We start from the raw sequence: 22,414 nt of genomic DNA, 5'->3' as shown, positions 1-22,414 counted from the left end.
CAAGAATTGGTTTAGGTCTGCAACGCACTATCTGGAATTGTGGTGGAGGCGGGTTCAATCGATGTATTCAAGAGGACATTAGATGTTTATTTGAATAGAAACAATGTGTAGCAATATGGGGGAAAAGGCAGGGCAATGGCACAAAGTCATAATGCTCTTTTGGAGAGCTGGTGCGACCATGATGGGCCGAATAGCCTCCTGTGCTGTTAAGATTCTGTGAACTGAAACAGAAATAACTATAGAATTCAGCCAGGCCTGCAAAAATTCAGGCCTGTCTATTAATGAAGACTTCTGGATGTTTGTGAGATGTGGCCTTAAATCCAGGAATCTCTTTCGGATTTGCAGCCAAAACTACTTCAAAACCATCAGGGTCATGAATCAGGACCTGATCACAGACCTTGGGGATCAACCGCCCAACTTCACCAAATCATCTGAAATATAGGTAACTGCCAACCTCATCAGGACTTAATATGGGGGTTGCCTCTATTAACATCAATAAAAGGAAAGAAAGACTTGCATTTATATAGTGCCTTTCATGACAACAGGATGTCCCTAAAGTGCTTTGCAGCCAATGAAGCACTTTCTTTGACGTGTAGTCACTGTTGTAACGTAGGAAACGTGGCAGCCAATTTATTCCTAGCAAGTTCCCACAAACAACAATATCACGATGACCAGAAATCCTGTTTTTGTGCTGTTGACTGGGGGATAGGTAGTGACCAGGACACAGGGATAACTCCCCTGATCTTCTTTGAAATATGTGTCGTGGGACCTTTTACGATCACCTAAGGTTTGATTTAAAAGGCGACAACACTGCCAGTGCAGCACTCCTTCGCTACTACACTGGAACATCAGCCTTGATTATTGTGCTCAAGCCCTGATGTGCAACTCAAACCTATGACCTTCTAACTTGAAAGATGAGGGTGTTACTAACTGAGACATGCCTGACACAAATGGAAGCTAAAGAACTGTGAAACACAGTTAATCTTGTGAAGCACAGGTTGCTCAGATAGTTCTCTAGGAAAATAACTGCCAATCATTCTGTATCCCCAGACTCTGTAGAGTAAGTGACCAGTTTGGACATCAACATTCAATGCTCCCTTTTAAACTTCCATATGAAAGAAGAATATAGATGATGATGTGTTGTAGCTAATAAGTTGATGTTTTAAGTATTTAATGAGCACCAATCAGCTTTTTATCAGAAGGATTATCATCAGTGTTGGATACTGTAAGATTTTTGGGTTCGGGGACCACAGATACTCAAGATAAGCAGTTGACTATTCGTCAGTAATTTTAAGATAATAAACTTAAGAAGTAACAGTTTAGATATGATGCATTAATTAATTAGTCAGAAAAAGTGTACGACCTGTGACAGTTGGGGAATATTGAGTTATTCTGTAGATGTGTGTGTGTGATTTAATTAAGATGGGCAAGAGATTAATAGGAGCCAGGTTGTCTGGGGGTGGGGGGTGGGGGGTGGTGTTTGAAATATAAGAAGGATAGAGGTGTTAAGTTTGAGGTACAAGTAAATAGGATAGATCTAACATTTGTATTTTTAGATAAGTGGAGAGTTTGTTTGAATATTAAAGAGCAGACAGAGGTGCCACGAAACATGTTTGCATCTTGCAGGAGTTCCACAAGTAAATAGTACTGGGGTTATTATATTTTATTGACCTGAAAACAAAGACAAGGTAGAGACATAAAAGATTTTATATTTGGAAGGATTTGAGTTTCAAAGAGGTGTGAGAACGATGGAACTGGAGATGAAAGGAAAACAAGGTACTTTAGTGCTACTGTAGAGAGCATAAGATAGAGATAGCTGGAACTGTTTGAGCTGTTGAACTATAGCTGAAGCTCTGGGCTGGGAGATGATGCAGCTTGAATCAATGATCCAGTCAAACCAGAAAGGTCTTGGGCTGCAACAAGCAGTGTTATTCTGAAGTGGATTCCACCGCAAAGTGGATGAGGGTAGAGGTCATGTGGTATGCCTTTATTGAAGCTACAGCTGTTAGCATTGTTTAATATTACAGGATTTCTTTTGTAGTTAACAACTATAAGGGCCTTTTTGGGGAATGTTTTGTTATGACATGGCTGATGGTAAATGCCAAGCTGCCCAAATCCCAAAGGGAAACCTGAAACAACTGCAAAAATGGTTTTTGCAATTTGTATAGTATGGGGAGCAGTTATGAAATTGGGAAATTATGTCCCTGACTACTTGTGATGATTTTATATTAGAGTAAACATTTATTAAGAGTAAAGCAAAAAAAAAACCGACAATTACACTCAAACATAAAAATGGCTTCATACAGTAAACAGTACTTTTAAAACAGTTCCACAAGATCTTAACTACCCTCAGAGCTAACCTTCCTCTTTTTTCTGTTCAGCAACTATCTTTATAGATTTTCAAAATCTATAGAATTCCAATAACTTTTACCGCACAGTGCCTTTTTTCCTTGGGGTGTCCTCTGAGGCTGATGGCAACTGTTTCTCTGGGTCTGCCTTGTTCACATGATCTTCTGGGAGTTCTGACCAGCTATCCTGCTGTCCTCTGGGAGATCTAAACAGCTACCCCCTTACGTGGGCTTCTGTATTTCTTAAATGCGTTCCTTCCCTTTTGATCTCTCTATTGTCTCAACCAGTCTCTTTAGAAATGCTTTCTTCCCAGACTTGATTAAACTCTTTGTTTTAACTCCTAGGCTTTCAAAAATATAAACTTACCTGATCTTTACCTTATTTACTTACACCTTTTTACAACCTGCGCATTCCCCTTTGAACTATAAAAATCAATTCAATTCAAAGCTACCCTGTTATTGTTTTATGTAAAACTTTGACTGAAGTTCCTCTTGGTTCATTAACATATCAAAACCATTTCTTACTGTTGGTTTTAGACTCTTCCAGTCGCTTTGGCTCTTATTCCAATTACTATATTTACACTGCCAACATCCTGACTTCCAGTGCATGAGAAATATGACAGGGTTATTAACAGAAGAAAAGTGTTACACTTTCTTGTTTTCTTGACACCTCACTCCATTTTTAGAAAATAAACCATCATAATTCAAAAAGACAGTTTCACTTTCTCAACCTCTTTCCTTTAAATTACTACTTATAATGTAATAGTATAGTGTATAGAGATAATTATCATGCATTAACATGATAATTTACCCAAGGTTTCGTTAAAAATAGTGTCCACTTCAGCTCTTTGTCCCCAGCTTTCACTTGTCCAACCTTCCTTACAGCTTAAACCCTTGATAATGCATTTGCAATTAGGTATTCTCATCCAGCCACATGTATAATTTGTAAGTTAAATGGTTGTAATAATAGACTCCATCTAAAGAGTCTAGCATTTCAGTTTCAGAACTTTTCCAAAAACCTTAATGGATTATGGTCAGTGTAAACAATTGTTTCAGATGAATTGTTGGCAACATAAATTTCAAAATGTTTCTATGCCAGTACCAAACTCAGTGTTTCCTTCTCAAACACCATCATCCTGCAACAATACAATACCAATACCTACATCACTTGTATCAATAGCTAATTTCAACTGTTTGATATAATTCGGTGTCACTAAAACTGGCACTGTTGTCAACACAGTTTTCAGATTTTTGAATGCATTTTGACACTCTGCCTAGTTGAACAACTTGTTCTTTATTAAGAGTTCAGTCAATGGAGCAACCATGGTACTAAAATTTGGCAAAAACTTCCTGTAAAAACTACTCAGGCCCAGAAATCGTTAAACTTCCTTTTTTTTTGTTGAAGGCACTGGGAACTCATCAATCTCCTTTTATTTAACATCTCATGGGGCTATATTACCATGTCCAACAGTATGGCTAAATATGTGACCTGTGCTTTCGCAAATTCAGCCTTAGCCAAGTTTGCCACCAAATTAGCTTCTTGTAGACGACTGAATAGTTCTCCCAGATGCTGTAAATGTTCCTCCCGTGTTTGACTGACTACCACCAGATCATCAATGTACACAGCACAGTTACTCAGTCCACCAATAACCTCTGGAAGGTTGCTGGTTCCTTTTCTCATACCAATCAGCATGACTTTGAACTGATAGAACCTATTTGGTGTTACAGAAAATGAAACCTCTTTCTCCCCTTCTGATAAAGGTACTTGCCAATAACCTTTCAGCAAGTCGATCTTTGTAATGAACTTTGATTGTCCCACTTTCTCAATGCAGTCTTCCAAACATTGAATAGGATATGAATCTGCTTTTGTCACTGCATTCATTTTTCGATAATCCACAAGCAGTCTTTGTGTTCCATCTGGCTTCAGTACCATCACAATAGGTGAACTCCAGTTACTGCAACTCAACTCAATAATGTCATTCTTGAACATAAATACAATTTCTTTTTGCACTTGCAATAATTTTACTGTATTCAACCACAGAATTCAACAGAATTCCCCACATCTACATCATGGACAGCTACCTTTTGATTTTCTAAATTTATCCCCACAGATAGTTCTATGTGACTGCAGTAACTCTCTCAAGTCACCTGATTCTTATCTGGAAGGTAACTCGGTGTTTTGTTCAAATTCTTAAGCACTTCTTTGTCCAGTTGAATTCGAGGAAAGTCAATATCAGAATGTTCCATCTCACTTCCTTTTCTTGATTCATCACTGCTAATACTACTTTTTGGTTAACCTCCCTATCAAAGCACTTTTTGAGCATATTTTATAAGTTTTTCTTCTATCTGGAGTTCTTAACAAATAATTCACCTCACTTAATTTCTTTTCAATTTGGTAAGGTCCACTAAACCTGGCTTTTAATGGTTTTGCCTGATACTGGCAACAAAACTAACACTTTTTCCCCGGCTACAAAGCTGAGTCTTTGTCTTCCTATCTGCTTCTGTTGTCTTCACCTGTTGTGATATTTTTAAATGCTCTTTAGCTAATTCACATGCTCTGTTCAATTTTCCTGAACTTTGATATGCAGTCCAAGAGTGTGGCTTCTGAATTCTTACTCACTAACTTCTTCTCCATTATCTTCCTGAACAATCTTATCAAAGATAGTATCAGGTAATTGCAAAAATAAAAGCAAAAAACTGCGGATGCTGGAAATCCAAAATAAAAACAAAAATACCTGGATAAAATCGGGTCTGGCAGCATCTGCGGAGAGGAATACAGTTAACGTTTCGGGTCCGAATGACCCTTCAACAGAACTAAGTAAAAATAGAAGAGAGGTGAAATATAAGCTGGTTTGAAGGGGGGTGGGGGGAGGGGGGGGTGGCGGCGAGCAGAGCTGGATAGAGGGCCAGTGATAGGTGGAGATAACCAAAAGATGTCACAGACAAAAGGATAAAGAGGTGTTGAAGGTGGTGATATTATCTAAGGAATTTGCTAATTAGGGGCTATCTGTACCTTGCTCGTCCTGCTTTCCACCCTTAATTAGCACATTCCTTAGATAATATCATCACCTTAGCGCCTGTTTGTCCTTTTATCTCCACCTATCACTGGACCTCTATCCAGCTCTACTTGTTCACCCCCCCTCGAACCAGCTTATATTTCACCTCTCTTCTATTTTTACTTAGTTCTGTTGAAGGGTCATACGGACCCAAAACGTTAACTGTATTCCTCTCCGCAGATGCTGCCAGACCTGCTGAGTTTTTCCAGGTATTTTTGTTTTTGTTTCAGTTAATTGCACTTCTGTCTCTTTGCCCTATCTTCTAGATTCCTCCTTCTCCTCTCAACTTATGAGTCATGATCGTGTTAGCCCACAGCCTGGAAGCAAAGCAGGATGTTCTTCCTGCAACACTTCTGTGGATTGCTTTTCCACAGGCTGTTCAACTACAGTAGGCATCACCAACACCTGTGACCCAGCTATATCATTTTCCACGATAAATTGAACCCCTGAAATAGGCAATTTCTCCACTACTCCTACAATCACTTCACTTGTTTTCAAGCTACCTTTCAACTTCACCTTACACAATGGAATGCTTTTTTGTTTCTCCATGAATTCCCCTCATTAATATTTTTTCCTGCAAAATCCCCTCTGGACAATACATATCACTATCCCATAACATTAAGGATTGACTAGCTCCTGTATCCCTTAAAATTTGTATATCTTTGCCAACTTCACCTTGTACACATGAAAAGACTTTTCCCTTACAGGCAAAATCTGTAAACATGTCTGCAACCTGCCTTTCAACATTCCTTTGAATATGTTGTGAACCCATTTTCACGCCTTCGGCTAATACTTGTGTTTGCTTTTTTGCTTGAACAAATCCTAACAGTTTGTCTTGTTCTAAAGCCTCTGACTTTACAGCCGCTTTCATAGTTCCTAATAATCCACAGCATTTCCAATGAAGCCCCTAACACATTGACTTCATATGGCCAATATTATTACATTGAAAACATTTAAGCTTTCTTACATTCCTTCCACTCTCAGCACCTTCCTTCCTAGTTTGAGGTAGAATCTCCAACTGTTCCTTCTCTTTCTTGACTACCTACCTTCCTCTCGCCTTCCCATTTTCTATCCTTCTCAGATTTAATAGGGTGTCAATAAAAAGGTTTTGATTTATGCCTGATTAGCAGTTCGAACCCTTTGTTCCTCCACATGGGTTCTTACGACTAAAGGAAGTGAAGCTTTAAAATCTTCTAAAAGAATTACTTCTCTAAGGGCTTCATAGGTTCCCTCTATTTTTAGTGCCCTTATCAACCTGTCAAAATCACTTTGTTTGACTCTTTCAAACTCAATATAAACCTATCCAGGCTGTTTTCTCTCATTTTGAAAGTTCTGTCTGTATGCCCCTAGAACCAACTCATAGACACTCAAAATAGCTACCTTCAGTGCATCATATTCCCCAGATATTTCTTCTGACAGTGATGCATACATCTCATTAGCTGTACCCACCAACCTAGACTGTAATAGCAATGTCCAAATTTCTTTTGAACATTTCATCTGTTTAGCTATCTTCTCAAATAAGATAAAGAATGGTTCAACATCTCTTTCCTCAAACTGGAAAAGTTTGTACAAATTTAAACATCTCCTTACTTGGTTTTAGATTGGAAGTGGTCATTTCATCCTCAGAACCTCCCTCAGCTTCTGAGATCTCTTTTTCAATTCTCTAACCTGATATTCCCATTCTCTTTCCTTCTCCCTTTCCTCAATTTCTAATTTCTTCAGTTCTAATTCCCTTTCCTGTTTTCTTTCTCTCTCCTGCCTTTCTGCTTGTTCTCTTTGAAATGCTCTTTCTCGTTCCTTTTTCTTTTGCTTCGAATTCTGTTTCTTCAGATCCTTTGCTTGTTCAAGCTTCTTCATTTCTAACTGAAGTCTCACTACCTCCAGTGTGACTCACTAGTTTCAGGTATCCCTTCCAATTTCTGATGCTGTGGTATTACTTCAGTCATGCCTGCTTTCTTTACCCCTGCAGGTAATCATAATTATAACTTATCTGCCAATTCTATTAACTTGGCTTTAGCTACCTTTTGTAAACCATCCAGGGTTATAACATCTACTCCCAGACAAGTTATAGCAACTGCCAAAGCTGTTTTGCAGTTTCTCCCTTGAAAGTCTCACAGTGCCACCCCAGGTTCAGTATACTCCACACCCTCATTGTCTTTAAATTCACCAATTCCAAGCCAATCGAGGAATTATTCTTTTAAAATCCTGGATGAGGTCCCAATTTTGTTATGGCACAGGTGATGGTAAATGCCGAGCTGCCCAAATCCCAAAGGGAAATTTGAAAAAGCTACCAAAATTGGTTTAGAAATTTGCATAGTATGAGGAAAGGTTTTGAAATCAGGAAATGATGTCCCTGACCTAGTTGTGATGATTTTATAGTAGAGTAAATGTTTATTAAGAGAATAAAACAAAAAAAACAATTACAGTTAAACACAAGAATGGTTTCATATAGTAAACAGTACTTTAAAACAGTTCCACGTGATCCTATCTTCACTACCCTCAGAGCTAACCATCCCCTTTTTTGTTCAGCTATCCTTATAGATTTTCCAAATCTATAGAATTCCAGTAACTTTTACCACATAGTGCCTTTCCCCTTGGGGTGTCCTCGGAGACCGACAGCAGCTGGTTTTCTCGGTCTGCTTGTTCACATGATCTTCTGGGAATTCTGACCAACTATCCTGCTGTCTTCTGAGAGATCCTAACAGCTACCCCCTCACAGGCTTCAGTATTCCCTTAAATGCATTGCTTCCCTTTGATCTCCCCATTATTTCAACCAGTCTCTTTAGAAATACTTTCTTCTCAGACTTGATTAAACTCTTTTTTGCTTTAACTCTTAGGCTTTCAATAATATAAAGTTATCAAATCTTTATTTACTTACGCCTTTTTGCAACCTGTACATCCCCCTTTGAAGTAAAACAACGTGATTCAAATCTATTTCTGTTATTGCTTTATGTAAAACTCTGATTTAAGTTCCTCTTGGTTCATTTACATATCAAAACCACTTCTTACTGTTGGTTTTAGACTCTTGCCGTCACTCTGGCTCTTACTCCAATTATCACATTTACACCCCCCCCCCAACAGCCTGTCTTTCCATGTATAAGAAATATGACAGGGTTATTAACAGAAGAAAACTATTACAATTTCTTGTTTTCTTCACCATTTCGTAAGACTAACCTTAATTGTGTAACTGTAATTGTTTATGCTTATGTTTTCTTTTATTCTTAATAAAACTTTTACTTCTAATTTTAAAAATCCCAAAAGTGTTACTGGATCTCTCATTGCTGAGATCGGTATGTCGTCATCTTGTTATCACAATACAAAAAAAAGGGTATAGCCTGTAAACCAAATTTCCCCCTGGGATTTGGTTTGCGTAGCAATTAACACCGGCTGTGGTCATAACAGTTGGCACAGTGTGTTGATCTCAGTAGCCTGCAATAGTAGCATTCTGCTCCCTTGTCGAAGTGTTAGGGAACTCTTCTCTACGTCTCCCTCCTCTTCCCTCTGAAGAATGTGGCTGTCTGCTGAGCACTGCCACCTCACCAGTACTGCGCACTGTCCCTGGGCACTTGTTAATATACCCTTTTTCTGGGGGTTGGTAGCTTACCCAGTGTCAATCATCCATTCAAACCCTTCTGACCAGTGGATACAGGACAGCTACCCAAAATGTCAGGATGGTTGCCACCTCCTTTATTTGTTACCCTGCTTGAGGTCAGCTTTTTAGTTCACACCATGCTGAGGGTCAATTTCTGGCCCTTTCTTAACACTTGCTTATATAAGGGGGGTACACAAGACACCATCCTACCAAATTAGAAATGGCAGCCTGAACCAAATGACGTTGTTGTTTCCAGGGACTGTTTAGTAGTCAAGGTGTTTAGAAATTGCCTTTCCAAAGAGATAATCAATGCTGTTTGGCTAATCTCATAAAAGTCCCATACTATACAAAAAATACCAGTTTCTTAAAGACCCCAATTTCTTACTGTACTGACTCTAAATAGAACATTACAGCACAAGACTATCCATTAATCTGTACTAGATCTTTGCTCGAGCAATCCATGAATAATTCCATTAGCCTGTGCTTGCCCCATTGCTTTATATCTTGCTGTTTCAGATGTTTGTTCATTTTTCCCTTAAGACATGCTGCTTTAGCTAATCCCTGTGACGAGCTATTCTATGCAATGAGGTTTATTCCATTTTAAATTGAAGACCTCAAGCCGCTGACTTTGCAACCGGAGGATCTATTTTTCCCGATCACTTACCAAAGTCTTTATACTTTAAAAATCTCTGTTAAACCTTCTCTTTGCCTTACATAAAAGCAAAACACTGCAGATGTTGGCGATCTGAAATAAAAACAAAGTGCTGTCAAAACTCAGCAGGTCTGACAGTATCAATGGAGAGAGAAAATAGGGTGCTTCATGTCAAATATGTCTATGGAACTGAAAGGAGGTAGAAACCTGTGGGTTTTATACTGTTGAAGTGGGGGGAGTAGAATATAAGGTAAGGCCTGGGATAAGTTTTAAAAAAACAAAAATGTCATGGAACAAAAGAGAAAGGAAACAAAGCTTTGGTCTAGAGTGAGTGTTAATGGCAGAATTCTACGTCTTTGCCTCCTTTGTTCCACTGGAATTAGTCCCAGTATCTGGCATCTCCCTTTAGAACTGTTGTTATTAGGAATGGGTAATAAATGCTGCCCTAGCTAGCAACGCCCACATCCCATGAACAAACTTTAAAAAGTATCCCATCCCTTGGCTAATTATAAACCCCAAATATTAATGATTATTCTTTGGCTTTGCCTATCTGCATTTGCACCTTTAATGGCATTGTGTGGGAGAATCTCTTAGACTCAGTCCTACCCTACCACCACCCCACCTTTCTCCCCCCCCCCCCACCCCCCAACTCCCCACCCACAAGAGGCCCAGAAACATTGTGAAAGACCAGGCCAAAGTTAACAGTGAGGACGGGATGGGGGTTCGTGTGGTGGGGTTCGTGGGATAAGGGGAGCAGGGAGGTTGGAAACAAGGGCAGGGGGTGGCTTTCAGTGGCCTCTTCCCTTCCTAAGGTATAGTCCCAAAGAGTGCCTGACAATGAGGACCCCCTCTAGTAGGCTGCTGGTGACCTGGCAGGGTTCGCTAGGCAGCCTTTTGAGGGTACTTGAGGAAAGCTTGGGAGGCTCCTGTTAAATCCCTGAGACACCACTAAATTGTGGTGCCTTGGGTATAATGGATGTCAATTGGCTTGTTAGTGAGCTTCATTGTCATCCTGCTGCCGGTGCCCAGGTCTCCCACATCAGACCCTTCTGCCCTCTGACTTAATTAGGAGAGGTTCTCCCATCATCGGCAGACTGACATAGGGCCTCTCCTGCGGTTAAGTCGACCTGAAATCTATCCACCCCGTGGGAGGAGCCTAGAACCAGGTGAGAATATAAATCATTGGCAGTCCAAAAATCAGAGCAGCATCATTAAAAGTGCCTTTTTTTGTAGTGATGGTTGTGTATGTTGTCTACTCATTAATACTATGGATTGGATTTGAAATCACCATTGGCAACACAAGGGGAAATGATTTTGGATAAGGGTACAATCAGTAAAAGCAATGGGAGTGGGGGAGGGTCTGGGTGGAGAGAGAGAGAGCGAGGGTCCGAAGCATGTTGTTGTGTGAATCAACATTAATCAGCAATCATTCTGATAACGCCAGTACCGTTTGCAACTCCTGGACAAAAAAAACCCTTAATTCCTGTTGTCTTGTGGGTTAACCTCTCGTGCTCATTAATACCACCAGCATGTAGCCATTGCCAGTAATTCACTGATAGCATATTACAAGCAAGCGACAAAGACTTGCATCTGTAGAGGGCGTTTCATGATAGCTCAAGGTGCCTTTCAGCCAATGAAGTCCTTTTGAAGTATAAGCACTGTAATTTGTAATATGTGAAAACCCTATTAGCGGCACTAAAATGTGCTGTGTCAATACATCATGCTAGGGTTACAAACTTTGCTGTTGAAACAAAAGATTGCAAAGTTTTGCACTATGTAGGATAGATGTTTGTTCAGTTTATACACACGTGAAGTGCGTTTACCCATATCATTTGTAAGGCATTTTTTTACTCAATGAATGCATGTGGCTAACTAAAACATTGTTGCTATAACCTATGGTTAGTTTCCAATTTCTTCTGGATCTAGAAGTCACCTTTGTAGGTGGCCCTTGGCATTACTAAAGGCAGTAGCACTCTCTCATATATCTAATAAGGTGAAGACCATCACTGCTGACAGCAGTGTTTATTTTTTTAGTAAGAAAATTAGCTTTTGTTTTTATTTATAAAACATATCACTTTCCTCTGAAATAGTTGTCAATGACATCCTTGGCTTATGAGTCCTTGACAGCAACATAACTGCAGCGTATAACCTTGCGAGGTTTCCCTTCTCGGTCTATTTTGAACAGGCCTACCCATTCACCAAGTTTCTTGTTGTCATCAACCTTAATCAGGTTGCTCAGCACAGAGTGCCTCTACCAGCTTAACATACTGTGCCTCATCGCAATTGCCTGCCAGGACACACAAGTGAGCCTGTCGCTGGTCCAACACCTTGACAGCTTCCCGGAGACCACAACACAAGCCATTGTGGATGGACGCAGTTTTCAGCACTTCCTGAAGTGCAGTATGAACATCCATGACCCCGCCTGCCTCTGTGGTGAAGGCCATGAATCCAGCCAAGATGAATAGCTCCCTGATGATTGCAAGGATCTCATTTGGAAAAAGTTTGGGAACGAATCAGTCTGATTCCAAAGCTGTGGGTACATGGTATAAACCAAATTCTTCAGTTATTGTTGAATAATAAATTGGATACTCCTTGATAAACTTAGTAAGATAGTTAACAGTAACAAGAAAATACTTCTGCAAAATAATTATGTATTTGTTAGTATAATTGAAAAGAGAAAAGATACCAGACTGCTATTTGTTGAAGCTGTATAAAGAGACTTGTTCTAACTTTTTTGTTAGGCTGTGGTGGAGTACAGCTGGAAATTCAAATATAACCATAACAGTGTAACTATTCTGCTGACACAGCTAGACTGAGTGCAGTTCATGTGTGTAGAAGTATGTGTGCATATGTGGGTGTGTTTAATCTACAAATACAGTCGGCATCTCTTATTTGTGAATGCAATCAAACAGTCTCCTGCTGAAGCCATTGATAATTACACCAAGCTATGTTTTGCAAATCGTGTCCTAGTGAAGTTTTGGCCATCTCATTTTCAGTTCCATTACTGGTCAAGTTTTTTTTTGAAATATGTTCAAATGATCAGCGATAGAAGTCTGTACAATTTGCCTTCACTCTCTTCCCTCCTTTTATTGAAGGTTATGGGTCTCGTTGAGGTGTTGCCTCTTGTTTGAGTACGCTGCTGTCTCAGTTTGGGGAATCAAGCATTGGATGGTCAATTAGCTGCTGCCTGGTGGGAAGACGGCCAATTAATGGTGCAAAGGGGGCTCTGCGCCCATTCAGACTAGTCTAGGCAGGGACATCATGCGGCAGAGGGGTTATACGGTGAACAGGAAGTCAGTCACGACTACAAATTTGAAGGCCCCCTTCTCTCTGACTCTGCCTTTAATTCATATGAAAGGCTCAAGAAAATCAAATGAAGGCAGAAATCATACTGACGCTGACACCATCACCATCAGGCTACACTCAGCCATGGTCCCAGTGGCAGGCCTTTCTTTCTGTCCTTGTGCTGCCTCGCCATTCCTGCCAGAAAACACTCCCACACTTTTTTCCCATCTGAAGTCCGCAAAATGTGGCAGGCAATGAAAATTTGCATACAATTGGCTTTTTAACCAGCTCAATAACTTGTTAATCTACAATTTCAAAATGGCAGGCAGGCTTCAGATTTACACACCTGTAATTTCAGAGGCTGGCATGATGACAACATATTGCTGACGTGCACCATCATTGCTGTATTTGAAGTTGATGTGCATGGAGGGGTTGGCCCATCCAATTTGCAACTGTAAAATCCAGCCCTAAGTGTTCCTGATCTCTAATGTGCTATTCGGCAAAAGCACTTCCCAGAAAATTAGGTGTATCTGAAAAGTGATTGCTATTGTGATGTGGAAAATGCAAAAAGCAATTTGTGCAAAGTAAGCTCCCACAAACAGCAAGGAGATAATAAAAAAACAAAACCAGAATTACCTGAAAAAACTCAGCAGGTCTGGCAGCATCAGCAGAGAAAAGAGTTGACGCTTCTAGTCCTCATGACCCTTCAACAGAACAGAACAGTTCTGTTGAAGGGTCATGAGGACTCGAAACGTCAACTCTTTTCTTCTCCGCCGATGCTGCCAGACCTGCTGAGTTTTTCCAGGTAATTCTGGTTTTGTTTTGGATTTCCAGCATCCGCAGTTTTTTGTTTTTTATCTCTATTATTATAGCAAGGAGACAATGACTGGATAATCTGCGTTCAGGTCATTGATTGAGGAGTAAATATTTGCCAGGACACTGAGAACTACCTTGTGCTTGTTTGAGATAGTGTCAATGGAGCTTTTACATTGACCCGGGAGGACTGATGGCTCTTAGGCGTAAACGTCATATTGTCAGTATCTCCCAACAGTGCACCACTGCCCCAGTACAGCACTTGAGCACCAACCTGCATTATAGGTTTAAATCTCTGATGTGGGACATGAACCCATAATCTGCTAACAGAGGAGAAAGCATCGAGTGATGGTATGTGGAGCAAAGATTAGTTTACGGCAAAAGTCTTTGTTGTTGATCAAGCCCTAACGTTCTGAGTGTTGTACATTGGAAGCAGTGCAGGGTGCTGCATAATATAGGAAACTCTGCAGTGAAAGCAGTGCCTTTTACTAAGTGTTTGTTCCTCGTTCTGCAGGTCTCATGGCTCACAAGTTGACAGTCCACGATTACCAGCTGCTGCTGAACAAAGGCTGGGTCAGGTGAGTGAGTGTTGGTGGCACTGACGAGAAACTGAGGATGTTTTACATTCTACAGGTCTGTAGGGAATCTGACGCAGAGCAAGTTAAATTTAGTTGAGGCTTGACACCTGGGAGACTTGTACGGATCTGTTTCCTTAAACAATTTCAGTCTTCATTCCTTCCAATAACCCCACATGCTGCCCGAATGCCTTAATGGGAAAAGCACTGCCCGGTGCAGTACTGAGCAATAGATGGAATGGAAGTCCCATATTTAATACTCAATATATGCTGAGTTAGCTCATCTTGGTTGGAATGCTGCAGTTGTTAGCAGTCTTGATGGAGGGCACAAAAGACTGGCAACTTCCACTCTTGATTGCTATCTGTGATCACTCATAATCTAATAATCTCCCCACCTCTAATTAGATTTTCTGCCTCTTGACTGTGAGTGGGTGGAGCAAACTAGCCCAGTGTCTACCTTAAGACAAAGAGTCTGAGTGCCAGTGCAAGGTGCCAGTGTCTGACACTTGTCGAAGGCAAGGCACCCTTGGAGAACCTGCAATCCTGATAAACAGGTTAAATTATGAGGATAAAGACTTGACTTGTACTTCCATGAGTATAGAAAATTAAGAAATGATTTAATTATGGTGATTAAAGAATTTGATAGGCTAGACAGTATCTATTACCCCTCACAGGGAAACCCAGAAAAAAGGGAGTGAACCTTAACATTATAGCCAAGTCTTTCAGTGGTGATGTCATGAAACACTTCTTCACACAAAGGGTAGTGGAATCTGGAACTCTTTCTCCCATTAAAAGCTGTTACGGCTAGGTGCTAATTGAAAATTTCAAAACAAAGACTTCTATTAGAGAAGGATATTAAGGGTTATGGAATCAAGGCAGATAAATGGACAGGTGAACCATGATCTAATTGAATGGCAAAACAGGCTTGAGGGGCTAAATGGCCTCCCTTCGCCCATTCCCATGTTCCGGATTTCAGAGCTGAACAAAAACAAAAATACCTGGGAAAAGCTCAGCAGATCTGACAGCATCTGCGGAGAGGAATACAGCCAATGTTTCTAGTCCGGATGCCCCTTCACCAGGAGCCTGCCTTGTTGATCAGGAAGAAAGTGGGATGAACTGTCGGAAGCCAATCAACAGTGCTTAACTTTGTAACAGAAGGATTTCCCCCTCCAAATATCACACAGTTGCCATAGGATTATTGAAATGGAGTGACTAACCACAGACTCCCAGACACCAACTTAAAATATTTTTAGAAATCAAATGATTATAGGCAAAAAAATTGCCTTGTGTAGGAGAGAATCATACGCTCTTCCTGCCCAAGTTTCCCAGAATCTTTGATGTAGAGAAACTAAACTATGTATTTTGTGGTGTGCAAATCCCACAGTTCTAGACCCTTCACAGAGTATAACAGTAAAGTATACAGAATCAGACTTCAGAAATATGGCTATTTCCACTACTAGGGGTCAATCCTTGTGAGACTCGAGTTCTAGTATAAAGTCTCAACAGGAACATGAGTTGGGGCTAGATAGGGCTTTAACTCTGGGTTTGACTAGTGCTCCCTCTAATGAAACTCTGGCCATGGATGGATCTCTCAAAGTGACCTCTCTAACGTCCTGCTTGAATTGCAGGAAGACCTGAACACCTTCAGCAAGCAGTTTGGATTATGGTTTCCGTCTGATTCTCTGCAGTCAGCCAAGCATCATCTAGTGTTTCGTATGCTGCTTCTCCTCCCTCGCTTCCACTTCTCTGCTGTTTTTATCTTTCTCTTTCTAGCAGTATCTTTCCAGATATATGTCTGCTTGTCCGTCTCCACTAGCTCTTTTCTTTTGTCTCTCTCTATTGCCTTCCCTATGGGTAGAAGTTGAACGTTTAGAATCAGTCGCTGTGATGGGTTGGGGAGATGCTGGCAGCAGGTCGGAGCTGCTGGAGTTGGCTTTTTAATCCAGTCACAGCTTTAGCCTCCCGCCTTCATGTTTCCCAGCCAATCAGAATGGGCGGGTGTGATGACGGTTAGACTGTCTATTTAATGGGACCCCGGCAATGATCAGAATGCACCCATTAGAAAAGTGTCAGGAGAGGAAGAGGAGGAGCTTCCATCCCCAGTTCTTGGAGGCTTTCTTGGAGGTGAGGCTGCAGGCTGTAAACTCCCACATTGAAACCACTCCCAGCAGACAGGACGAAGAGGCCAGCTTCTGAAACCAAGCACGTGTGGCTGGAAGAGGTTCGGGTCAGCAGCAGGAGTGTGGTATCTCGCGCTTGGATACACCGCCGAATGACTACATCAGGGCAGGATAGGTGATTGGCGTCCCGCATCCTAATGTCAAACCCTTACCCTCCCCCTCCCCCACTCTGAGCTCCCTGGGAGTGGTTTACTCTTATCGCTGCTCTTGTGCTCATGTAGCTTTCCTGTTCATCAGTTGTAGGGTTTCACACAGGCACCATCGCCCACATCCTTAGAGAGTAGCCCTTGAATCCAAAGAGCCATCAACTGACTGCTTGTAGGTGTGAAGGCCTATCGAAGATTTGACTGGTGCTCAATAAAGGAATCATGGCAACTTCCAGGACATGGAAGACCTGCATGAATACCTTTCAGCTGAATATTGGAATGAAATCTCTTCAAATTGTTAGATATTCCATGCTGATCTAAGAGTGCCTTGATTGCCACATGGGAGCAGTTTATGACTCCACACTCTCTCTGCCTGTGAGTGTGTCTGGCAGCATCTGCGGAGAGGAATACAGTTAATGCTTCGGGTCCGTATGACCCTTCAACAGAACTAAGTAAAAATAGAAGAGAGGTGAAATATAAGCTGGATTGAGGGGGGCTGGTGGGACAAGTAGAGCTGGATAGAGGGCCAGTGATAGGTGGAGATAAAAGGACAAAGGCGTTGAAGGTGATGATATTATCTAAGGAATGTGCTAATTAAAGGGTGGAAAGCAGGACGAGCAATGTACAGATAGCCCCTTAATTAGCAAATTCCTTAGATAATATCATCACCTTCAACACCTCTTTATCTTTGCTAAAAAGCAAGAGCCAATGAGTGTGAAAAATCCCTCTGGAAAATTTCTCTCCAACTACCTCAGGTAGTCAGAAACAATCCAGATCACATTGACCATGCACGGGCTCCCTAGGCTTCAAACTTGGACATCATCTCTTCATTGTTTATGTCCTTTCCCCATACTGGTCCCATCAGGAAACATGGGCCAGCCTCTACAAGTGTACCATTGACATTCAATTCCACCTCTTTATTGCCTTTATCAGCCTTAAGGCTGCTGCTATTTTCTCCATTTGTCAGACATTGAGCCAAAATGTCCTCCAGCTAAATGCCAACAAAACCACAGACACCCTCCAATTGTCACCAACATCTCCAGCCCCAAATCCATCAGTATCCAGCCTGATTTGCCAGTAGCCAGTACCTCCTCTGGCTAAGCCTAGTGGCAACATAAGCTTGACATCCTTGTCAACTCCAACTTACCATGACTGCTGTCTTTCACCTTGGAAACATCACCAGCAATTCCACACCTCCCACCCTTCCCTCTCACCCGAGTGCAATCCAAGATGTTACCGCTCAAAACTCAATTTCTCCAAAGATCTCCTTACTACTCCCTCTGACCTGCTTCACTCTCTAAAACCTACAGATCAACCAGAACAACTGCATCTGGCAAACTGCTCATACAGAGAACTGGTGTAAACACAATGGGCTGAATAGCCTCTTCCTATGCTGTAACTTTTCTGTGTGTAGCAATTGTGATTTTATTTAGTGTGCAATGTACCTTTTAAGAATCATACTTTTTGAGGAAGATCACGTGATCTGCAGTAACCAATAGGAGAGTAGCATGGGCTACCTTATCAGGCAGTGCAGAAATGGAGTTGAAGTTGAAAGTGCATGTATAGTTGCTGCTGAGTATATTGTAAATAAACTTAATGTTTCAACCCAAGAGGTGTCTGCAGATCAACTCAGCCACCACTCACAACAAACTGACGATGAGGATCCATGGGATCCAACACTGTGATTCTGAGAACTTCACCTTGGTTCTGCATAGACCATCTACTACCACTCAGTCCTTGTTCTCTATGCTCACTGCTCTATCATCAGAGGTTGTTACTTTAACCAACTGTGCTCCCATTCTCTGGAACTCCTCATTTTCCCCTTTGTCTTGCCATCTCCCTTCAAAAATCTTTGACCTTGTTCTCATCTCCCATTTTTGCTCTATTCTTCCTCTTGCTCAGTGTCCAGTCATTACCCATCAACTTATGAAATGATGAGATATTTCTCAGTATTTGTGGAATGTAAATTTTTGCTGGGAGCTCTGGTGGTTTCTGGGAGCTCCACTAAATAACCCCTCAGTCGTTACATTCTTTGGGTGCAACCTGTTACATAAGGGGTGGCAGAGTGGTAACTTAATCCAGAGACCCAGGCAAATACTCTGGGGACATGGGAATCTGGAATTAAAAGCTAATTTCTGTAACTACCTCAAAACCAATGTTGATTGTTGTAAATTCACTAATGCCCTATAGGGAAGTAAATCTGCTGTCTTTACAGTTTGCCTACATTTGACTCCAGACCCACAGCAATATGTTTGTCTCTTAATTGCCCTCTGAAATGGCCTAACAAGCCACTCATTCTGAGGGCAATTAGGAATGGGCAACAAATGCTGGCTTTACCGGCAACACCCACATCCCATGTAGAATAAAGGAAAAAAAAAACATTCTTTGTGCCCATTAGTATGAGAGTATGCATGTGGCACTGAGGGAGCTTTACTGAGTGGATGCTTATGGATGTCCCTTGTTCTTGAGAAGGTGTCACTGTCACTACTTAAGGGCAATTGAGGATGGGCAATAAAAATGCTGGTCTAGAAAGAATAAACAAAAAGCGATCATAGGATGTAATGTTGTACAAGCGCTGTGTGACTTGCCTGGTGGATTATCATTGTGCCAGCTTTGGCAATTATCCTGTTTTGGCTGTTGCTTTAGCTACTGCAGATCCTTTGGGCAGGGTTTCCATGGGCGATGTTGTCACCATGCCAACCATTTCCTGTCATTAACCTTGGAGTGGGGATTAACTTCCAGAGAATTCCTCAGCGCTGGGGAGCATGTGATTTTCTCAAACTGGGTTTTGTGCTGTTCTGACCCAATCTGCGTTGCATGGGTCTGGGATGAGAGTGGCTTCCCCTTGCCTCAGAGATCTAGTTCGTGGGAAATACAAGTGCTGGCACATAAATGCTTTTCATTACTTTCTGAGGACAATAGGTTGAGTTAGAGGCAGCACCTTCCATTCAGGCGGAGACTCTGAGCTCCTGCTACACACTGCGGAAGGCCTTAAAGTTACACTTGGAATGGTTGGAAAACCACTGGGACGTGGTGCTGTCAGTTATGCTGGGGGTCATGCCTACCATGCTCGTGTGTGCTAACCCCACCGTTGTTTATGGGGTCAATGGGGAGAGCACCTTGTTGGCATGAAACAATTACCACCGCAGGCACATCTGGTACACCCACTTGTCCCGCTGTTCTGCATGCCAATGTGGTGAAGGTAGGCCATTTAGGACTGAGATGAGGAGAAACTTCTTCACTGAGGGTGGCGAACATGTGGAATTCTCTCCCATCAGAAAGCTGTAGAGGCCAAGTGACTGAATATATTTAAGAAGGAAATAGATTTCTGGGCTCTAAATGCACCAAGAAGTATGGGCAATGGGTGGGAGTACGGTGTTGAGATAGAGGATGAGCCGTGGTCATATTGAATGACTGAGCAGGCTCGAAGGGCCAAATGTTCTGCTCCTGCTCCTATTTTCTATGTTTCTATGAATTGTCCAGGCCTCCTCCCATTCACACCTTCCCCTCCCATTTTCCTATTCATATACTGTGGAAAGGAACTAAGATGGTTTCAATTTAGAAAGAATAAGTAATGCTCTGACTTCAGGGGTACTGTACTGTGATCAGTCGGGCCCACTTTTGCCCATCTATAGGTTGGTACGCCTCAACTCATTCAGACTACTGGGCTCTACTGATTAACCAGCTCACGACTGGGCCTGTGGAGAGGAAACTCCCAGCATTGGGAATCGCTGCCCTGAACTGAACCTCCATGATATCTGCTTCCTAAGGTGTGAGACAAGGTTCATTCCCTTAGCAAGTTGGCAGCTGCCAGACCTGAGAGAACCTGACATTTCGAAGAAAAGTCACATTGGATTTGAAGTGTTAGCTCTGTTTCTCCACTGATGCTGCCAGACCGTCTGAGTTGTTTTTATCTCCGATCTCCAGCATCTGCAGTATTTTGCATTTATTGGTCTCTGCGCTGGTGGGAACTTCTGCTGCTCTCCGGTCAGAGCTCCAGTTTAAGGCAGTTTGGCTGCACCGCTCCCTCACTGAGTAGAGCAAGTTTACCTGGTCAGTAGTTGGGTCACACGCAGCTGGAATGATCGCCTGCCCGTGCATTAATGGATCTGCTGAGCAGTCAGTGGAGCTGCTTCATTTGGCCTCATGGCCTTGTGCTGGGTAGAGGGGAAACTCAGCCACCCACCCTTGTGTGTTTGTGTGTGAGAAAGACAGTGCGGGAAAGGTGTGTATGAGGCGTTGGGGTGTTAGTGTATGTGGATTGGGGAGGTGGTTTTAGTGAGTGGGCGACCTTCTGCTGTTTGACAGACTTCAGTATCACTTGAGATTGGGCACCCAATCTCTTGGGGGTTAGGATTCATTCTATCTTCTGCAATCAAGGTGACGCGGGGCTAGAAATTCCCACCTGAAGTCAACGGACCTTCGGCTGGTCCGTCAAATTTTTCTTCCCGCCCATAACGATTCCCACCACAAGTGGGACTGGAAAATCCCACTGAGTCAGCAATGGCACTATAGATTTAGACTTTCTGATAATTTTTAAAGCACAGACCACTGCTCGCACAGTAGAAACCCTACAGCAGCCAGGTTGAAAAGGAGAATGGCTCTGACTCCAAACTCAAAACGGCAAAGTTTTTCATCCAGACTGATGCATGTGATTCATTTCACACGTCATTTTCATTTCAGAGCCTCAGAAACTCTGAAGTGCTCTGAGTTCTTGCGAAGGGCTGGATTTTCCCGCTGGCTTTGGAAACCCAATGTTAGGACCAAATAGGGGTCCTGAGCCTGTACTTAATAAGAGCCAGAATGGGGGAGCTAATTTTCTGGAGCTGGCCTCCAATTAAGTATGGTGAGTGGACCCCCAATGTTACCACCCCATTAGAGGGAAAGTGGGTTCTGCTGATGCAGGTCAGGGATCGAGAGGGCGTCTCAACATGGAGGAGCCATGTAGAGGTAAATATTCAGGAGCCATGAAGGTAGGCCCCTCAGATCGAAGGAGAAACCCCTCTGGATGGCTTTTTGGGGCCAAGATGGTAGGGGAAACTTCCTTTCCTGTCCTTGGCCCTCTCTTTGGAGTATGGAGCCTCATGCTCTGATGCACCACCCCCACACCCCCCAGATTACTACAAGGTGGCCGCCACCGTGAAGCAGGTGATCTCAGCACACGGCAAGGGCCTTTCTGCCATAGGACCGCACTGCTGAGTGCTCTAAATGTCCCCTAATTGGGCCTTAAATATGTTAAGCTGTTGGCCACTTCTTCAGTGGGCAGGCAATCCAGATGCCTGCCATCTGCTGTAAAATTTCAATTTCCCCAGCGAACTTTCCCCACCTCCAACCTCACCCTATTCCCCCCGCCAGCCCAATTGTCTCATTCCATAGCTACACCGAACATTATTTAACAGTAGCAACAGGGTGTGGCACTGTGTTGGTTCAGTGTGCTCAGGGAACACTCTGACTCATGGGACAGTTACAAACTAGAATCTGTTGCAAGGGTTCAGGTGCTTTCTTTTTATTTCCCTGGGAGCGAGTAGAGTTGGATAGTATCATGCTTTTACGTTAATGGACGAATAGTCCAGAGAATAAGCGTTCAGATCCAAGCATGGCAGTTTGAGAATTGGAATTCAGTTAAAATTTTTAAAAAGCTGTAACAATAAAAGTGACTATTGAGCTGTGAGATTGTTGTTTAAAAACTTGACTTGTTCACTAATGTTCTTTAGGGTTGAAAACCTATTTTTACCTGATCTGGACTATGCGTAACCTTTATTGATAA

The 22,414-nt window shown here is 42.2% G+C and overlaps 1 protein-coding gene across 3 annotated transcripts in view; it reads left to right on the top strand.

The window, feature by feature from the left end:
• LOC121269655 (arginyl-tRNA--protein transferase 1-like) overlaps nt 1-22,414 on the top strand; it is a 90,195-nt gene that overhangs the window by 17,274 nt on the left and 50,507 nt on the right. For all 3 annotated transcript variants that reach the window (XM_041174429.1, XM_041174428.1, XM_041174430.1), the window contains one exon: nt 14,261-14,324. In XM_041174429.1, coding sequence (XP_041030363.1) covers nt 14,261-14,324 — 64 coding nt within the window. The remainder of the gene's footprint in view (nt 1-14,260; nt 14,325-22,414) is intronic.

This window comes from Carcharodon carcharias, chromosome 25 (assembly GCF_017639515.1).
Source record: "Carcharodon carcharias isolate sCarCar2 chromosome 25, sCarCar2.pri, whole genome shotgun sequence".
Classification (NCBI taxonomy): Eukaryota; Metazoa; Chordata; class Chondrichthyes; order Lamniformes; family Lamnidae; genus Carcharodon; species Carcharodon carcharias.
This window is presented reverse-complemented; position numbering and strand designations above follow the sequence as displayed.